This window comes from Parus major, chromosome 1, assembly GCF_001522545.3.
Source record: "Parus major isolate Abel chromosome 1, Parus_major1.1, whole genome shotgun sequence".
Lineage (NCBI taxonomy): Eukaryota > Metazoa > Chordata > Aves > Passeriformes > Paridae > Parus > Parus major.
The window spans coordinates 38,223,114-38,243,213 of record NC_031768.1 but is presented as its reverse complement, the minus strand read 5'-3'; the positions used below and the strand labels follow the sequence as shown (position 1 = coordinate 38,243,213).

The window sequence follows — 20,100 nt, the reverse complement described above, 5'->3', positions numbered from 1 at the left end:
CAGTATCTTCATAAATAGTGAATGCATACTTAATTCACTGCTCAGTGATTTTGCAGAAACATAAACAAGATGCATATTTGCAATTATTTTGCAGAAGGCTACGAGAAAGGATAACTCTTTCCTATGACACTAACTCGCATTGTCCCTTTTCACTTAAAACGTTCAACAGGGACTTAAGCTGCAGTATGGTGGAAATTGTGAGTGATGTTTACTGGTGTCTTCCCAAAGATGAGGAAGGAGATTATCAATAAAATACAACTCTCACTTCACTTTTAACCAAATCTAAGCTCCTATTTGCTATGGGCTGTCATTGTTTTTTTTCCACTTCAGCTTCAAGAGCCTTAAAAATGTTACGCATCAGAGCACCTGTGTTCTAAATATAATGGTCTTAAAAATGTAATTGAGGGATTTTCACTTTTGTAGGCAAATCAGCAGGGTTGATATTGATCCGTCTTTTTAGGGAGCCACAGTGCACCAGAAGGTGATACTGTAGAGGGCCCCGTAAACCCTCGGAGCCTTCTGTCTAATTTGGCAGAAAAACACAGAATGTCGGACAACAAAAGAACGATCCGATTCCGTAAGAAATCTTCATCCCTCCCACCTCCTTTTCACAAGATAAAAAAAAGAGACTTAATTTTTTCAGCTGCACACAATGATTTGGTGCTCACTCTTGCATTGAAACAGTTGCTGTCAAAACAGGCAGGAAACAGTTTTCTTTTAATTGCTGAAATCATTCGGAAGTGCTTCATGCACGGCTTCTATACAGCAGATGCTGTGCATTAATTGGCCTGTGTAGGGCTGACCCAGGGTTCCTTGCAGCGGGCCCAATTTTAGGCAGAGGGTTTAAATAGCTTATTTCTTATTTTGTATAACCTGGCGTACATTATGAGCGCGCCTGCACGTGGGGTATTTCATGGTCTGCAGTTTCTAATGTCATGTGGGTTTCAAAACCTGTGCTTCTCTGGTAATGTACTAGCAGCAGGTAAGCTCTAAATACCATCCATCAGGAGCTAATTTTTTATCCAGATACTCCAATGACTGATGAACCTGTCTTTTGTATGAATGTTCAGCACAGGAGAAAGCCATATGCCCCTGGCACTGGTTCCTATGCATTCTTTACAGTTTGTAGGGAGGAGATTAAAGAAGAAAACAAACCCTTACATTTACATATCTTTCATTTATTTAGCAGTTAGCACTTTCTAAAATAGCTCTGGGGTTTTTTTTTTGCTTTTTGTTTTTTTTTTTAAACAGTGAAAGGAGATTTAGGTCTTTTACAGCAATCTGACTACCACTACTCGTTTTCTTTATCAGGAATATTACTGCACACTCTTAATAGGGAACCTTGTTTTGCTACTCCCCGTCTGTTCAAAACAGACCTTAGCCCATTAGAAGGTCCTCCCTTGTGTGGGAAGACCACAGCTGTTACTGTAAATCTCATCCAGTAACTGTATCACCCCCATTTTGTGGCTCTGAAGGATGAAATTGAGAAATGGAATACTGTGCAGTCATCCTTTACATCTCCAATTTTAGGCCTTTGCACATAATTTTCATGCTTTTATTCCAAATCAAACAACATTAGTGAGCAACACCACTCTGTGCTAAATGTCTGGTGTCTAAGCAGCACCTACGATCTTTGTTTTTGGGGGGTTTAGGGTCGGGAGGCAAGTTGGGGTTTTGTTGATAGTGGGTTTTTAGATATATTTTTTTATTATTATTATTATTAGTCACTCTCTTCTCTCCCTTCTTCCCCACCAAATCTTTCCCAGTCCCCAGAGTTTGTCAGAAGCGGAAATCCAGATGGTAGTGAGGTGCCTAAGATGGAGGATGCTCTGTTACGCCTCCACAGAGGAAGTAGGAGCTCAGCACAGCTTACAAACACAACTTTTAAAAGGCTTCTGTTTCTTTAAATCCTTCTGAATAAAGTGGCTGTAACTTCTTGTGAAGGATATTGGGGGCTTTAATCAGAAATAAGAAGTGGTTTAAATCATTAGCACAACAAAGCAAACTATAAGCTTGAAGATAAAAGTCTCAGGGGAAAGAGTCCTCTGAAAATAAATGGGACTTGATAGATTTCCATATCATTTATAACTTCCCTTAATTACACTTGGAAGACTTGCCAGTAAAACTGGAAAATTGGCAGCCTATATCCATTATAGTAATTTTGCCGACCATGGCAAGCAGCTGGCTTTACTGGATTTTATTTCCCATCACTCACAATTAATCATCAGCTGGAGATGTCTGAAACTCCTCAAAACGTAGCAATACTGTGTGACATTCAGGCCTCCTTAAAATGCTGAAATCTGCTGAGTAAATGGGCCGAGTTCCCCTTCCAGCGAACTCATTTTGGTGCGAGGCAGGCTGCCGGTTAATGAGTGCCACTTCGATAATCGGATGCGAATGTGAACCCTGACCTCATGTCAAAGGAGAGGACGCAGCAAGCTGGATAAAAGATCGGTGATTCAGATCTGCAAACTTTACACCAATTAGACAGAGAGCGGGGAAATACATCAGCGCCCATTGGGTTTATCAGAAAGACTTGTGGGGCTTGTGACCATTTTGTAAGCCTAACATGGGAGACGTCCTGTCACAATCATTAAGTCTTTATCCGATGACGCACAAAAGTCTGCAGAAAGTGTACCATATTCACAAAGATCCCGTGGTAGCAATGCCCTCGGGTGTGCGCCGTCTTTTCGTGCTCCCGAGCTTTAAAGAGCCCTATCTCTGAGTGGGGATAGTCTTTGTGGTCCTCACGTAGGTGCAATGAGAGCAGGTCGGCGTTGCTGCTTCTCACATTCTGCTTCCACCCCGTGGCGTGAGTTGCTTGGTTGGGAAATGACCGGAGACAGTTCCCTGTCCTCTCTGTAACCTTTTGGCCAGCAGAGAGAACAACCACCGTGCAGTCCCCGAGTTACTCAAACAGCACCATTGACTGTTCCCAAATTCACATTACAATCGTTAGCAGCATCGAGATGTTAAGTACCCTCCTCCTCGAGAGTATTTTTTTTTTCCCCCCTTTCTCTTTTCTGTTTCTTTTTCCTTTTCACTCTCTGGAGAACAAAACTGAACAGCTACTTTGAACTGCACCGTGCAGAAATAAACTGCTAAAATACAGACTGCAGGTCTAGCAGTTAATCACTCATTTATTTTGATGTACTGAGCAACGTAAAGGTCGATTTGTCTGTAGTGTAACCCTGTGAAAAAGATACCTGAGATTAATTTATTTTAAGAAAAGGAGCCCTTTTACTTTACTTGGCTCAAATACATGAGCTTTTTTGTTTGATTTTAGTTGCCTGTTTTGACAAATTTGGGTCATCACTGAGACCTCTCTAAATGGAAATGTAAAGATGGTGGTTTTCACTGGTTTACCATCCACTGAAAGCAATAAATTATATGATGAAAATGCAGCATTAAAAATGGTCCAGATAAATCCTTAAATAAGTTAGACAGCAAGAACTCGTACACATCTCTGTGGTTTTCATTTGGAGGCTAAATAACAGGCAAAAGGATATGTGCAATTACAGAGTGAAAGAAATTGGACAATGCCCAAAAGACTGAAAAAGAGGAAAGAGAGATACAAGTGCCTCATTTTAGGATTTGTCGCTTTTCAACACAATGAGTGGAGCTGTAAAGGTTTAACATAAGAACAGTAATTAAACTTCTGTGCTTAAGTGACACTTGCACCAATTTTCAACAAATTGCACATCATCAGAAGTACTGACATGGCATTTTCACACGTGGTACCTGCTGAAAGCGCCTCCTTCCTTTCAAATTAGTAAGACTAGATGTTAACTGGATACTTGGACTATAAATTTTGTGGGTCGAGGGGGTTATTTCCTTCCCAGACACTGTGTCCTTTGTCATCAACCCAGCAGGCATTATATAAAACACAAAAACTTTATTTTTGAGAAAGAGGGGAAACTGAGAAGAAATTCAGATTAAGGGATATTTCCATCCCACAAACACTAACGCTTCCTGCCATTTTAGCACCATACTTTAGATCTACTGGGACAATTCTGTACTTTTCCCGTAGATGTGTTTCCAGAACTCTGTTTAGATAATTGCTGACTGGTTCATTTGCACACCATCCTCCTGATGAAGCCCCGTTACAGTTAAATGTAACTGCTCAAGGAGAGTTTCTTGTGGCCTTGTAATTAGGCCACTGAATTCAGATCTGTTGTCCTTAGCATCTCAATCTTCAGCAACCTCTAGAGGCCTGTGCTCTTGGCTCTCTGATAGCTGAGCTTAACCAGAGGGTGGCAAAGTTGTTTCTGAAATGCATATTTTAATAATAGCATTATTTAAAAGAAACCCTCTTCCAACAAACTTTCTTGCCTGATTTTTTTTCCTTCTCTTTGAATCCAAAATTGATATTAATTTCTTCCTCTTAATCTCAGAAATGTTTGGAAAGTTCAGAGCAGATGGAAGAAAAGTAATGAGGTGGGGAAAAGAAGAGGAGAAGAAGAAAGGAAAGGAAGAGTGAGCTGCTGGGACTAGGCTATGGGCAGAGCAGCAGGTGTGGAAGGAAGGAGACAAAAGACAGGGAAAGGGAATAGAGGGGAAATAACTGGGGACAAAGAACAAGTCTTCGATACTATTCACCAAATTGGACACCTGCTAACGACTTAAGTGCTTGCCTGAAGCTCAGGATGAAATTTCTGCAGCGTAAATGTTGGGTTTTGGTTATTCTCTGTATCCAGTCAGTACACCATATTCCCAGAGTAAATGCTTTCCATATTTACCCTCCCAAGCCCTCTCATACTGTTGTTGCCAATCTGTCAGAGAAAGGGTGTGTAAGCACCTTTTAATGTAATGGTTTTTGTTTTGTTTTACTCAGAATCCATAGGCAGATATCAGACTGCTTTTCAGTCAGTTAAGTGAAAAAAACAGCTTTACTTAAATTTTTGGAATGTTCTTCATGCAATGTACATTTGATCTCTGACTTCACTTCTGTCTGTTAGTATATTCCTCCAAAGTATTACACACTTGTCCTTAAATATGTATTATTAGTTTTACATATAATTAGAGAAATATATCTATGTGTATATATGTGTGTATATAAACAAACATTTTGTTGGCACTGGCACATTTAACATTGCATAAACCAGATTTCTGCAGGCTTCAGATTACCCTGTTTAATGAAATTTGGACATCGGAGTGAAAGCAGCCCAAACTTGCTGGGGTAATGAGGGAATAGCAGACTCCACCTGCAAAAGAGCCCAGTGAAAAGACTTGAAGTGGGCACTTGGAACCAGGCATCCCATAGGAGTGTACAGGTCCTAAATCCTGGCATGTAGGTCCTGGCACCCTTCCTCTCTGGCATGCATCGTCTTTGTGGAATGACCAGCTGATGGCTGGGTTCCACTGGGTAAATTCCAAATCCTGTTTTGCCTCTCGTGTTTAGGCAGCCTCCACAACCACTGCCAAGCCCTGAGTGGCAGTTTCCTCTGTGCAAGGTGGTCCAAGACATTGGAGGGAGGACCTGTCTGGGAGGCACAGGGAGCCCAGCAGAGCAGCCCAGTGGCTTCCTGGTGACCTTGAGCTTGCCCATGCCTATTGGGAGGACACAAACAAACAAGAAGAGGAAACCTCAGTGTTTCCTTTTAAGAGCTCTGAGCTGTGGTGAAAGTAATGCATTTGTCTCCATGGTGCCTCCCCTATGGATGAGAGCTGGTGGCTCCCCAGTGATGTGCTCCTTTCTGTCAGTCCAAAGTCATCAGCCACCATCAAAGGCTGCCATGTGCAGAGGTGTGACATTCTCCTCAGCATCAGCCCACTGGGTATTTATTGCTGGACCTTCCAGCCCAAGCTCCCCCAGACACAGCTGCCAAGGAACCTTTGGCTTCTGAATCAGTATGAGTATCTGTGGGCCCTGTGCCAGGGAAGCAAAGCAGAAGTTCCCCGACCAAAAATACACAAATTAAATTTTGCTCTGCATTTAATTGATGTGGAAGTGTGGTGGTGTGAACTGTAGAATTGTGGATGGATGGGATGGGAGAGAAGTCTTTTAAGTTTGCTTGGGGTGATAGTTTTAAGCAGGTGATTTTTTTCCCCCCTATTTTGCTGCCAGTTTTGTGATTGTCATTTCTGTTGTGACTGTGTAACTGGCTGACTTGACTTGTGTCTTGGAAGTCTTTATAGCATTTAATGAAATAATCCTTTTATTTTCCATAAGAATCATCACACTTAGAACATTTCAAATCCTCTGTCCTCATTTTGTACTGCTTGAATTTCACCAGGTTTCAGAAGGTCAAGAGATTTGTGTAATTGAAGCAATGAAAATGCAGAACAGTATGATTGCTGCTAAAACAGGCAAGGTAAGCCACCTTAGGTCACTTAAAACCATATGCAACTTGTCAAACAGGATAGAATTTAGAAAGGAAAAAAGGAGGATTCTGGTTGTTAAGGAATTAAGTCTGATTGTTGTAAGTCTTTCAAAGTGAGGTGTCTTTAATTTTGTAACATTTGCATCTGCTGTGAATGCTGTTAAGTAGTTCCGAGCCTTAGATAGCACAGCAGGAAATAGTTTTACTGGCTTCAGAAATTCATGTAACTCTCTTTCTCCTAAGTGATTTGTTTTCTGTGATGTTACAATGCCAGATTGAATTGAAAGGTGTTGCAGACCATTTCTCCAAATTTCATCTTTCCAGACAGCAACTGAAGAAGAGAGCTCTCTTTGCCAGTTAATTATTTAATGGCAAATAATTTGACATTTAAAAAAAAACACCCAGAACAAGGCATAGAAAGTGCTTTTGCAGGACAGAAAAAACCAGCAGTTTTTTATTATTGTAACTGTTAAATATCAAGCCTAGATCTGCACATTTGTTAAGCTTTGCAAGGTTATGCATTAGGCTGTCCTGCTTCTGGGGAATCAACGTTGCAGCCCTGGAGCTGGGACTTGGTTACAGTGTAGGATGTGCCAAAACCAGCACTCTGGGCAGGGAACTGGTTAAGCTTATGTGACAAGGGCATGCCCTAAACCCCAGTTGGTCTGAGGACTGTCAGACCTCAAGTTGGGACTTCAGAGCATCCCTGTGTCAGATTATAATTCATAGCCTGAAAACATCACCTAGATGTGGGGCCCAGATCCATCCTTTCCAATGGGAGAGCATAGTCTGGATCTGGATTATATATTCTCCTCTCTTGCATATTTCCTAACCTGCCCTAGCCCATCTCTGCCTGGCCCAAGCCCCTCTGCTCTCTCTGAGGCACAAACACCAGGGCAGGAGCCCTCACCCTCATGGAGGCAGCAGGGAGCCTGAGCCTGCGGGCCGGGACGGGGTTTGCCACTGGCAAGGTTCGCTGAGATCTCAGGATGGCTCTCAATGCCAAGGACTGTTTGTGTGTTTACAAGAAACGCTTTTTTGGCACAGCTCTAAAATTGTCACCGAGGCTGGGTCCCAGGACTTGCCTCTTCCAGTGCATCCAGTGCAAAATTGGGTCTCAAGAGAAAAAAGTACTGAGAGAAGGAATATGTTCCTTTTGCTTTTGCTCTAACATTACCACTTCATTATTTTATTTCATGCATTAATTTCTATATAATTTATTTTCTCACTTGATTAATATTTCCAAGCCTTTAGTTTTTCGTCTGCTGTTATTTAACCCCTTATTGCCACTCTTTGCATCCACTGGTTTTAAGTCATATTTGTAATTAAAATGCCATTCCCTCTCCCACCTACCCCATCTATTTTTCACTTTATCCTTCCCTTTCCCACCAAGGTGTTCTGCAATCCATGGGTCTGTCATTACAATCCTGCTTGAACTTCTCCTAATAATAAATATTTCCCACTTTCTCAGTACAGATGCCACAAAACTTGTGTTTGGTCCATTAATCCTCCAAGGTAGGATGTGAAAGGTGCACAGGCCATTCAGGGGGCCTCATGTGTGCGTTGCAATGTCCCCTTGGCATGCCCATTTTAATAGCAAGCACATTATTTGACCTTTAGAATGTTAAGAATTTGAATAAGTACAAAAGTTTTGGGCTGTGCAGAAATGAAGCTGCTAAACAGAATTCAGCCTGTTCTTCAGTGCAATGTCGTGGCTCTGAGTGCTAAAATAACTTGGCCTCTCCACAGGAATGGGATGTTTGGCACAGGCTGTTAGTCCATGTTTTGGTGCTTTGAAACTGTGTTTTGAAACTCAGTTCATTTGTCTTCAGCTGGAAGACATTCCCATTTTCATTCCTGACTTGAATTCCTTTTCAGTATCAAACCCCATCTTCCTGTTTGTAACTGTGAGAAAAGTGGCTTGTTTTTATCTACTTCAAGTTTACTCCAGCTGCAGGTGGTTTAAAAATGAGAGAAAGCTGGAGAGGAACTGGTGAGCCCCCTGTCTTCTACAGGACAGCTGTGCCTGGGTCAGGACAAGGAGCCGGCCCCGCTGCACGGCAGAAATCGCTGGGGAGTTTGAAACACCGGTTAGCTCTGATGTTTGCTGAACCTTGGCTTTGTAGGAAAAGAAAATCAAGGGGTAGAATGTTTTTCACACTGCTTTCATCTCCTAGAAGATTGAGGCTCAGTGATTGGGTACACTGCCCAGCTACTCATTTAGAAATAAAGCCCTTGTTTGTACGTATCACGCTGTCTTTGCCCGTGCTCAGCATCATTTCTGGAGCAGTGCTGTGAGTGTGCCTGTACTACAGAGGCAGAGATCTGCTTACAGCTCGCGTGGCTTTAGACTGTCAAACATGGATGTGGGCAATAGCGTGTCCATCACAGCCTGGTACTTGGGGTATGCTGTGCATTTCCTTCAGGAGCCCTGCGTAGTGTTTGGATGATTAAAATGAGCTATCTGCTGAACAAGGATTTGGGCATGTCAGTGTGAGCTCTGAATTAATACTGGAAGCAAACTATACAGCTTCAAATATTTTCTATTGCTTCATGTGCTGAAAGGGAATTCAAACATGTTGCAGCCTTTTATAGAGGAAATGAGGGACTAGTGTAAGATGTCAGTGTTTTAAAACTCAGGAATCTGCATGGGAGTATGTAATTCATCTACAGATACAGCTGCACTTATTTGACAGTGGTAGCCCATTGCCAAATTCAGTTATGTTAAAGGATCCCAATTCAGGTTTGAATCATCTATCCCAACTCTCTGTTGATTGAGAGAAACCCACTTCAATGGCTGCAGTTCCAAGATTCTGCTATGTGTGAAAACTGTAATTAAAGAAATGGTGAAATCTTTCATTGCAACGTCCCAGTATGAGTATTGAGGAATCAGCCTGTCCTCTATGTAAAACAAATAAACAGCAGTGCAACCAGCTGAAAAAAGGTGCTTTTTAATTTCAAGAAATGGCATCTCCATTTGACTTCAGGTCCTCAAGCACCTCTGCTGCAAGCAAACCAGCTGATGGTAGGTGCCTGAATACCCTGGTGGGGTTGGACACCATTTGTCAAGCACTGTTACACAGAGCTCAGCTGGGCTCTGAGCACTGCAGGTCAAGTGCTCAACTGCTCTGGAGGCCTTTGCAGCACAGGTGGCTCTGTGTCGCTGCGGTGTCCTCGGGCTGCACAGTGGCCATCACCCCGTGCGTGCAGACACAACGCTCTGTGCAATACAGGCCACGTCAGCCAAGCCATTTATTTCACCAGGCTATCGAGGAAGGGTTTAAATTCTGCTCTTTCTGTACCCTAGGTGAAAGCTGTGCACTGCAAAGCTGGTGACACCGTTGGAGAAGAAGATCTGCTGGTGGAACTGGAATGAAAGCTTGCTTCCACACTGTTGAATTAACTAAGCCTTTATTATTCTTATCTGTAAAGTAACATTAAGACAATTCAGCACAGAAAACGGACAGTACTATGCACGAGATTTTATACAGGCATATTTACTGTATCAGTGGTTAAGACAGCAAACACAGATGTTCAATCTTGGCAACAGATCCCAGATTTTTACTTCCAGAAATACTTGTACATAACCTTTGTAATGCTTTGATTTTTCAGGATCAAATAAAATCAATAAAATACTATTTCTGCTTTGAAACAGGAAAAGCCTCTTTTTTTTAAAAAAAAAAAAGAAAACACAACAAAAGCCAAAAATCTGATTTGTCTTCTCCACAGCAACGTCCCTGGTTTGAGGCCCCAGCCAGGCTGTACAGAATGGCTGGCAAGAATGAAAAATTAACCAGTGAGCAAACTGAGCAGTTCTCCTTTACTCTGTATAAGTGCTGCACAAGTACCACCAATGGCTTAAATTCTGATCAGATTTATTTCAAATTAGGATATGCTTTTATTGAATTATTATTTATTAACAAATAATAAATTATTATACAATTATTATATATTATAAATACTTATATATTATTGTATTTTAATGCTTTGCATAGATTAGTTTTAAATTACAGATTTGAGGCTTTATTTTGCTAGTGCAGATATTTCTCATATGTTTTTATTTAAAGTTGTAAGGGAATTGTCTTCTTTGTTTTTGAACTCCATACTCAATTTCCCCACCCTTATCTTCTTGATATTGATTACTGCATGTCTTTACAGAAAGATCTGGCACTGTTTCAGAGCTCTTTAGCCGCCCCAAAGTACTGCTAAGAGCAAATAGCAGGACTTCTGAATGCTTACAGGAAAGGGAGACAAAGGGACCTTTACCACTGCCCCGGAGTGGAGCGGGTGTGCTCTCATTTTGTTGCCTAGGGTGTGCAGAGTCCTGCTGCTTCCCAGAGAGAAACCCTGTGGCCAGAGGTTCCTGGGCTCTTCACTGGAAGGTGAAGGATGAAAACAGTCGATTACAGGGCTGGTAACTCATGTTCAACCAGGAAAGTTTGATTCTGCTTGGAATTTCTGACTGAAGAGGCATTCTTCCTGTTCTTGAGACACTGCTAATTAACTACATCACATGGCCAAGGGGGGAAATGTAGTTCAGGTATCTGCTTAGGGAATTAGTTTATAAAACTCATCAAGGTGAGTAAGGAGAGTGTTTGGATAGTACCTGCCTTCCAGGAAAATGAATGCTTTTGCTGTTGGAGAAACTGAGGCAGAGACCCTGCAGATCTCCTTACAGGTCTCCTTACTGCCATCTTACCCCTTCCCAAGGGAGCACAGTTCAGTCTCTGCGGGTTGTCCTAAACAAACAAGTATTGTAAAGAGACACACGTGTTCTACTATCAAGTTACTTGTTTTGCTTATTGCAGCAACATAAAAGCTTTTCTAAATGAGATGCTGCAGTGCCTACCACTGCTGAAGTTTAGGCTGATTCCCTACCCTGGATCTCCTCTGGCCATCACAGGGCTACTGGCAGTAGTAAAGAAGTAAAAGTACTGTATTGTTTTTAATTGTATCCTTGCTGCATTTGATGGCTCACTGCATGGCATACAATGCCTGCTCCCATCCCTTTGGCAGCTCTGGCTACTGTACAGTCTATCTGTACCAGACACTGCAGCTGAAGGAAAATATAAGGCACAGGAGTGTAACAACAGACAGCCACAATTTTCCCAGATTGTACAGAAACCAGCACAGTTGGTTGGGTCAGGGGCACAACAGTCTTCTTTATGTATTTTTCCCCCAATTTAAATGTTGCAATAATCATAATACAGGTCCTTTGGATATTTTTATAATGTATATAATTTTTTTTCCCCCATTAGGAAACTCAGTTTGCATATGGTTGCAAGACGTGCATTAAAATGTTTGGCAAAAAGTCATCTTGACAGTAAGTGCTCACGACAGCTCCAGTGTATGTTTGCTTTTCCTGGTCCCCAACAGCCCCCACATCCCCCAAAACAGACACACACACACACACATAGACACACAGGCCCCCAAATCCTACAGTCACACAGTGAATGGAAGTGGAACCCCAAGTGCTTAGAATGTAAAATTAAAAATACAATTTTAAATGTAACTCTCTTATATATTCTCAGTATTTCTTGACAGTGCCTTTTAAAACTAAACATGGTTTAAAAATACACCTTTCCAGTTCAGAAAACATCCCACTGCAATGCAGAGTAAGAATGACCTTTACATTTTCTCCAGCAATTTCCTATTTGTCTAGAAGCACCAAGTTATCTCATCAGCTTTCCCTGTTTACATGCAGTAGCCTACTAAACCCATTACAAGTCAATATTCAATAGGAGTTGTGCTTTACTTTGCAGACATTTAAATCAGTTTCAGATATTAGTGCAAGAAAATTTGTCAATTCAGGGTAAAAGAAAAATTAATCTGTTCCTCTGCCTTTCATTGACTTCCATTATTATGCACCAAGGCAAAGGGGGAAGTTGAGGGAATAATTAGACCACAGACCCAGTGTGCACATACAGTTATATCATACCTGGTGCAAACCCAGTTACCTGCAGCAGGCTGTGGGGTTCAGGAAGACACTGACTGCCTGGGGAGGAGTCTGCAGCTCTGGGCCTACAGGGCTTCAACACTAGTGCCAAGGCTGCTGGGTTGGGAGGGTTACAAGAGCTCCTGCATTTTAATAACAAGGTATTACAGCTTTCCTGGAAAGGTTACCGAGCAACACCTGCTTAGCACTATGTCTTCGGCCGGGCCGCGTCACCTCCCGTTTCTATTCCCGGCTTTCCCGTAGGACGTAGGAGAGGCCGTGCTTCCCCGAGGAGTCGTAACTGTCATAGTAGGGGAGCCCGACCCATTCGGGCGGGTACGTGGCCGTGCTATACACGAAGCACTCCAGGACGCCGTCGGCCGCTGCCCGCGCCTCTCCCGCGCCGCCCTTCCCTTCCCACTCCACCACTTGGATTCTCATCAGGGTGCGCTGGTACATGTCTGGGCAGCACTCAAACTCATCCAGGAACTGCAGCATCTGCTCGTCGACAGAGTAAATCTCCCCAGCAATGTGGTGGCCTGTCCCCGGGATGTTCAGCATGTAAGGAATATTGTATTTCCCTGCAATCACCAGCGGGTACTTCTCCACTGTGCGGCCCCTTCCTTGGAATTTTGCCAGGCCTTTGGCCGTGTTGATCATGTGCTTGTAGTTGGGCTGGCCCTTCTTGAGCGTGCCGTAGACGAAGACACGGGCCATCGTACTTGCAAAAGGCGCTGAAAGACAAAGAAGTACATTACTCACGGGGCCAGTGCCCTGCCAAGGCACCTCCAACACAAAGAGTTGTTTGAGCACGTGCAAAAGTGGTCTCTTAGTCCAATACCACATTTAAGTATCATACTCAATTCAAGTATCTTGAAACTTTCCAGACAACTGCATCAGTGAAAAACAGAGACTAGAAGAAAGTCAGCCTTTTGCAGTTCTTTGCTGTAACCAAATTAACATTCTCTAAGGAATCCCAACCATCAGCCAACATATCCCTAACCCCCAAGAAAAGCTCTAAATCTTTCTTAATTTTTCTCTCTCTCTCACCATTATGGGAGCTGTGCTGCAGCTAGTGTGTGGTGTCGTGCTCAGTGACTCCCAAAAGCAAGTGGAACCTGGCGTGGATTCATCTCATGGATGTGCTGGTGGATTTGCAATAATGCCAGTCCTGAGGTCCTCCTTGCTGAGTGACAGATAAATGCTGAACAGCAAGCTGTGGGGCCAGGAGAGAAACTGGAAGACTGCTGGCAGAGAGACCAGGTAAGGCCATGTTCCTCCTCTCTTCCCCAGACAGACACCCCAAAGTGCTAAATCACCTCAAGTAGCTGGTCTGCACATGTGTGAGCTCCCTCTTGAAAACAGACCCTGAATGACCATTTGTTTTATCTGTGAGCATGAAACACTCAAAATTGGTTTAAATGGGATAAAAGACTGGCTTTACTGAAATGTAATGGGGGAGAAGGTACCTTCATAGTTCCTGCATTATTTTTTCACACTGTGCCGTTTGTCCTCCATCATTTCTGTAGGGGTAGAAGCAGTTCCTGCACTGTGATGTTTTCCCACATTTTACCTGTGGTCACTGACTGGGCAGAGCCTGTCTCATCCGCAGTCATCTGGCTGGGATAGACACCCGATATCAGAGAAGCCCGTGCAGCTCCTCTCAGAAAGGGTGTCATTAAATAATGTATTTCAAGTTCAAGAAATATTTAAAACCAGACTGGAAGTAGAAATTTAATCTATTTTCTGCAATTTACCCTTATTTTAGTAAACTGTTAGGTTAGGTCAGTTATCCAAAAGGGTGTGTTGCTGGCCGAGAACAGTGTCATTTAAAAATCCTCAGTAGCCAAGCAATTTCCCCTTTGGTGAAGCAAACAGTTTTTCTCTGTATCAAAATACAGCTTTCCAAGCAAAAACAGTGTGTGCCTTCATTTACTGGCAAACTGCTTTCACTTAGGGGAATAAGAACACACTGATTTTTTCCCTGTATTTTATCAGATATACTTCAGAGTAGTTTATCCTTCATGACATAAACGAGGTTTTTTCTTGGATGCAGCTCATTCCCTCACAATAAAAAGAGCATTAATATTCAGTCGGCCCGAGTCTCTTTTATAAGAAAAATCATTACCTTTCAGATTGTGTTTTGAATAACAAACACGGATCCTTCAGGAAGAAACTTGTCCCAGTGGGGATTGAGAAAGGATCAGAGTTAAGCATTGAAACATGCAATTAATTCCCATTAGGGGATTAGGGCACTCATGTCCACTTTGAATCAGAAAAATGAATTGTGAATTAAATTGTTCACAACCAAGAGGTTACTTGTCAGAGTTAATAAGTTAAAAAATAAAAAGGGAAACCTGAAACGCACATAAAAAGCTCTATAGTGAGTGGTGCATCTGTAAGAAAAAGATACGCTTCATTTCCATTAAACAAAAGCTCTGTCCCTACTGTACAGCTGGAGATAAGCTTCCAAAAAGTTCACAGAGAACAGTGTCACCATTTCCTGAAACTGGTGAAAACAACTTCCCTGTTTCTGATGGCACAGCAGCTGGCTGTTGAGAAACATCACCCATTTAAAGAAAGACACCCATCATCCTAGAGCAGGGTCCACAGAATTCAAGAGCAACAAAGGAACTTGCTAACCCAGGTTTGGACAAGTGTTTCTGATTTAGCCTTTGAGCAGATTGATTCAGCAGGCAGTACAAACAGAGATGGAGTAGGAATCTGAAGTTTCAGCCACAGCTCCCAGTGGCAGTTCTGTGCCCCACAGAGGCCCTGTCGCTCATGCTGGATGGGCTGAGCACAATGACTTCTCCTTCTATTAAAAAAGCACCAACAACAAAGCAAGGCCCAGCCCTCCAGCCAAGGAGGGATTGAAATAAACTTGGCAATAACATTTCCTGATCACTGCTCCATATAAATAAGACATACACAATTTTCTGCGCAATAAATCTGATCTCCAGTGTGCCGTGTGTTGCACTGCAGAAAGGCTGTAGATGTATTAGCATCACTCAAAGCACTCGGAAATCCTGGGCTCTTAAAAGAGTTTTAGCCACCTTGTGGCAGGAGAGCACAGAGCAGAATTGTATTTGAGGGTCATTTCACAGGCTTCCACCACGCAGCTGAAAAGAGTTATAGATGGCATCCCCTTGCTGAATTGCCAACAAGAAGTTGCCTTTTCTCACTTAATCCAGTTTGACACTTCTTACCTTCACTAAACCACCTGAGAGGAAAAGAAAACCCACCAAAAACTAAACAAAACCCGCCCAGACGTATACTGAATATTAGCTGCCAGGACTAAACAAACCCATTCAGAAAGTACTTTCATGAAAAATTCATACCAGAATCATTAAAATTTAATGGCATGGGGAAACACGAGTGAAATTTTTACATCATCTCTGCAAAGTATTTCTTTTAGCTATGAAAGATGACCTGCCAGATTGCTTGTGTCTGTAACTAGTTGCTTCATCAGGCAAGATGCAAAGATCAGAAAATAGAGGGACTATTTCAGCATCACACAGGTAGGTGAAATGTGGCTCACAACTGCTGCCAGCTAGGAGCTGGGGTTGCCACTTGGCATTAGTGCTGGTAGGGCAGCAGTATTCACATCCACCCTCACCCACCAATGGAGTTCTGGGTCAGGGCTTCTGTTTTCCCTCTCAAGGCCCAGCAGCTCCAGCAGGGTGAGAGAAGGGTGGGTGACCATGGGGACAGTTGCTGGCTCACTCACCATGCACTTACAGATGAAGCTGCAACCAGGCTCTTTGCTCCCAGGTTGTGCCCAAAGCAAGACCTTGCTTCCCAAGTGGCAGCAGCAGCTTTGGCAAAAACCACTTTTTTTTTTTTTTTTTTTTTTAAGCACAATTCAGACTATTACAGGACCCTATCAGCTCCTTCTTAAAAAAAAAAAAAAAAAAAAAAAAAAGCATGGCCCCAGAGCTGTGCATTACACTGGCTCCAGGGCTGTTTGCAATCATGCTCACAGTGGGTTTGGGAGAAAAAGTTTCAACAAAATAAAACCTAACTCAGAAAGTATCCATTTCTCTCGCTCCATACAGTAACATTATTTTCCCTTGAGAAAAATTCTCTGCATTGGCTCTGTGACCAGATATAGTTACACATTAATTCTTCAGAAGTTTCTTAAAAACTGTAGGAAACAGGTGAAAAAACAAAATGCCTTGAACTTTAAACTTGAGCCCGGTCTGTTTGAATGAAGGGAGTTTTAAGGTCACTCTTCACTCAATGCTAACTTTCAAGAAGGACTAACATGCCAGAGAGGACTCCTGGGACCGCATCCTGTTGGTCCTTTGATGCTTTCATTTTGTTGCTTGCTATTTTCTTTATAGCACAGACAAGGGCTTCCTGCCTCGGCCGACCCCTTCCCAACCTTGCTGAATACCTCGGAAAAAGTTTATGGCAAGACACCTTTCTTACATTAACCACAGAGGCACCAGTGAAACGATGGCTCCTTTGAAATCAAGAGGTTATGGTCTCCTCGCAGCGGTCACCCACTCCAAAGCTGTGAGGTGCTGGTTTGTGAAAACAAACAAGAGTATTGGAGTAACCAGGGCCATGCTGGATGCTACTGGGCACTACCTCAAACTCTACTTAACCTTCTCTGCAGATTCTTTTCATTTCTTCCTTGGATAACTCATATCCCCAAAACCAGTAAATACTCCTGTGCTTAAGCTGGAGCATCTTTTAAGTCTCTGCCAGGAGGCAGAGTAAGGATGCCCTTTCATTGGACAGGCATCAATCATAGCACTGTTCATATGCTTTGTACCCCTTTGTCACCACAGCAAACATTTGCCTTTTGTCTGTTTGAAAACATTGCAAATTACTTCCAACTGTACTGCATTGAGAAAATGCATTAGATTAGTTTTTATTACTAACCAAAAGAGTAATTCCCAAAGTGACTTTTAGGAGGTCTCAAAGTGGCAAATAGATAAAACTACCACATGCAAAAAAATGCTGGGGATGGAATGCAGAACACATGCTGGACAGATTAGACTGATCAACAGGCTACATTTCTAGAGAGTGCAGAGACTGGAGGGGATTGGCAGCGCATCAGGACAAGGAAAGGCGGATGAAAAAACCAGAAGTTGATGCGGACAAACTGAGTTGAGAGGAAAGAGGGGGAAAGCTGCCACCTCCGGAGAAAATTATATTAGTAAGTATTGACTGTTTTGTCCTAATAATAAGTCATGTTGTACAAGTTTCACTAAAGTCTTGGACCTCAATTCAGAAACCTGTGGACTGAAATATTTAGAAAGAGCTCAGGGCAGAGCACTGAGTCCAGAACTGTTTAACTCGGACCAAAAATGAACCAGCACGAGCTTAAATTGGAGCTGATGAGATGGGGCATAATCTCCTACAAATATGGGTAAAGGTTTTAAGAAGAGACAGTTGATTCTCTGCATACATGAACACAAGGCCAGCCAAATTTTTTTGCACAGAATCATTAACATGGATAGGAACAGCTTTCTAATTGTAAGAACAGAGAGGCATAAGGACAACTGTAATGAATGACCCCAAAAAAGCTTGAGGGCCCAGTGCCCTCTGTCTTAGGGTGGTCAACAACAGATACCTCATCATCACAGCACAAGAACAGGGCAAGGCAACATTGATGCATGTCCAGACCCTCCCCAAGTCCAAGTGATGAACGTTATGCTGTGTAAAGGCCTTTTCTTCCTGTGAGCTCTCATGCCCATTTTTGTGTCAGCAATGGCAGCAGCAGCAGCACGGAAGGCAGCCCCAGGCTACGACTGCCTGTGTGTGCATGAGGCCAGATTACTGTGGGGTCTGTCCCTGATGCCTGCTTGCTTCATCTTCCTGAGTCAGGGGGCTCGGTGCACCTCCTCTGTGACACCAGATACTTTTCTAGTGCTCACTATCTTGATGGCTGACAAGTCCATGTATATTTAACAAACCAACTCAGTAAAGAAGCACTCTGTACTGATTCTCCTATGGTTTTCTGACACAGGGAAACTAGAACTGAAATATTTAAGGATAAACCATGAATATATACATGGAGAGAAACCACGTCTCGTCCTTTGCTCTCACTCCATTCTCCCCACGCCTTTTTGAGTGTTATTGAGCAACACACTGATGTTTCAGAAGAGCACAGCAATACCTCAAGCATCTTAGTCTTGAGTGCCAACTGAAGTGTGTTTACTGAACATCAATAAACAGTGTGGAAGCCTTGAAAACTGGAACTCTTGAAAACTTGCACGAACTATCATGGATGCTACCGTTATTCTTGTCTTAGAGAAAGGCAAGAGACTAGGTAGCTTCTCAAAACCCCACTCAAGCACGGTGGGTCCTTACAATGCAGTTTTAAGTACACTACAATTAGTTTAAATTATATACACAAAATTATCTCATCTTTGCACTTTTAGCATAGGTGCTTACACTGTTGTATCTACACAAAAGGAAGAAAAAAACAACCCACAAGAATGGAGCATAAGCTTTAAATGCCAGACTGCTGTTACAGGAAAAAAGTAGAAAAACAACTTTTGATAGGGCAGCCCTGCTACGCCACAGTGAATTTGAAGTGGTTTCCATCATTGAGATGCAGAACAGAGCCCAGAGTTTCAAACTGCCGACATCCTGAAACTGGGGACAGAGCCTGCAGCTTGGATGGGTTCCCTGCAAGGTCAGCACATTAATTTACATGCCAATACCCTGAGCGGTCAGTTCGCTGTTTTGGACCGAGAAGATCATCCCGGCCTGTGGAACACGGCAAACACTTTGAGTACCTAAGCATGGGAATGTATTTTCTACGCTGAAAGGATGGTGAGAGAGAGAACGGGAAGAGAGAAAAGATGGGGTCTTGTGTGGGATCGTGAGGTGCCTTTCCACAAAGGAAATGAGGGAACAGCTGCACAATGATCCTCTGTGAGGAGGGGAGAGGTGCCCAGGTCATGGCCCAGCACCGTCCCTTGGGAGTGTGACTGAGTCTGGAAGGGAGATGTTTATAAAGCCCCATTGGTGAGCAAGAGCATCCTCCCACTGGCAGGGGCCTGCGGCTCGGGAAGCCATCTTATGCCTTTTCTGCTGCTCGGTGGAGGTGCCATGGCAGGGGCTGCAGACAGAATGAGCTCTGCCCAGGAGAGACCCAGTGGTGCTCCTCAGGCCTCGCTCTGTGGCTGGCTGGGAAGGCCAGTAGCTGGACATCCTGACAGAATAGAGGACACTCCAGCCAGCAGCTCCATAGGCAGTAGCAGGGATGAGTCAAGGTGCCTGAGCCCTGCAGCACACCATGTGGAGGGGTCACTGCAACACAATGCTCCTCAAACCTTGCTAAAAACCTAATGAGAGCAGGGATTCCCCAGATGCTCAGGGAACAAAATGTGTTCTGCTAAGTGAGCCAAACAGAAAAATCCAGGTATAATTCTAGGAACAGCGTCACATTACACTGTAGAATTTTTCCTCCAGAAATGGCTACCTATGCCAGTCCAGCATGGACTAGCTACTAAAACACAAACCTTTGACCAATGTGGCAGAAATTAAACATCAGAAAAATCCAACAGACTGGGGTTTTTTTTCCAACACGTGATTCCTGGGAAAGTACAGGCTGCTTAAAAGGGTCAAAGAAAGATTATTCATATGCATTTGCTGCAACCACACATACACGCACAAGGATATTTTACACAGAGCCATGCTTTGCTTGTGAAGTGTTAGTGGCCACCAGGAAAGGAGAGAGGAAGGTTAAAAGCTGTACTGGAGGAGACACCAGATCTAAATGCAAACACAATTTTAAATATTCCACCAGAAAGGGTACAGATAGTGTGGGATAATGGCCAAGGACATTTGCTCTGAAGCAAGGTCATACAAATTTTC

The 20,100-nt window shown here is 43.1% G+C and overlaps 2 protein-coding genes across 5 annotated transcripts in view; one reads left to right on the top strand and one right to left on the bottom strand.

Annotated features, from left to right (window-relative positions):
- The window catches only part of PCCA (propionyl-CoA carboxylase subunit alpha), a 274,019-nt gene extending 264,036 nt beyond the window's left edge, over positions 1-9,983 (top strand). The window contains exons 23-24 of the mRNA XM_015631135.3: positions 6,237-6,314; positions 9,631-9,983. Coding sequence (XP_015486621.1) covers positions 6,237-6,314; positions 9,631-9,699 — 147 coding nt within the window. The 3' untranslated portion in view covers positions 9,700-9,983. The remainder of the gene's footprint in view (positions 1-6,236; positions 6,315-9,630) is intronic.
- The window catches only part of GGACT (gamma-glutamylamine cyclotransferase), a 28,540-nt gene continuing 18,157 nt past the window's right edge, over positions 9,718-20,100 (bottom strand). For 3 of the 4 annotated variants that reach the window (XM_015631147.1, XM_015631176.2, XM_015631157.2), the window contains one exon: positions 9,718-12,992. In XM_015631147.1, the coding sequence (XP_015486633.1) occupies positions 12,502-12,975 (474 nt within the window). In that variant the 5' untranslated portion in view covers positions 12,976-12,992 and the 3' untranslated portion in view covers positions 9,718-12,501. Of the gene's footprint in view, positions 12,993-13,308; positions 13,475-20,100 lie in introns of all 4 variants that reach the window. The other variant, XM_015631167.2, reaches the window with a different exon arrangement.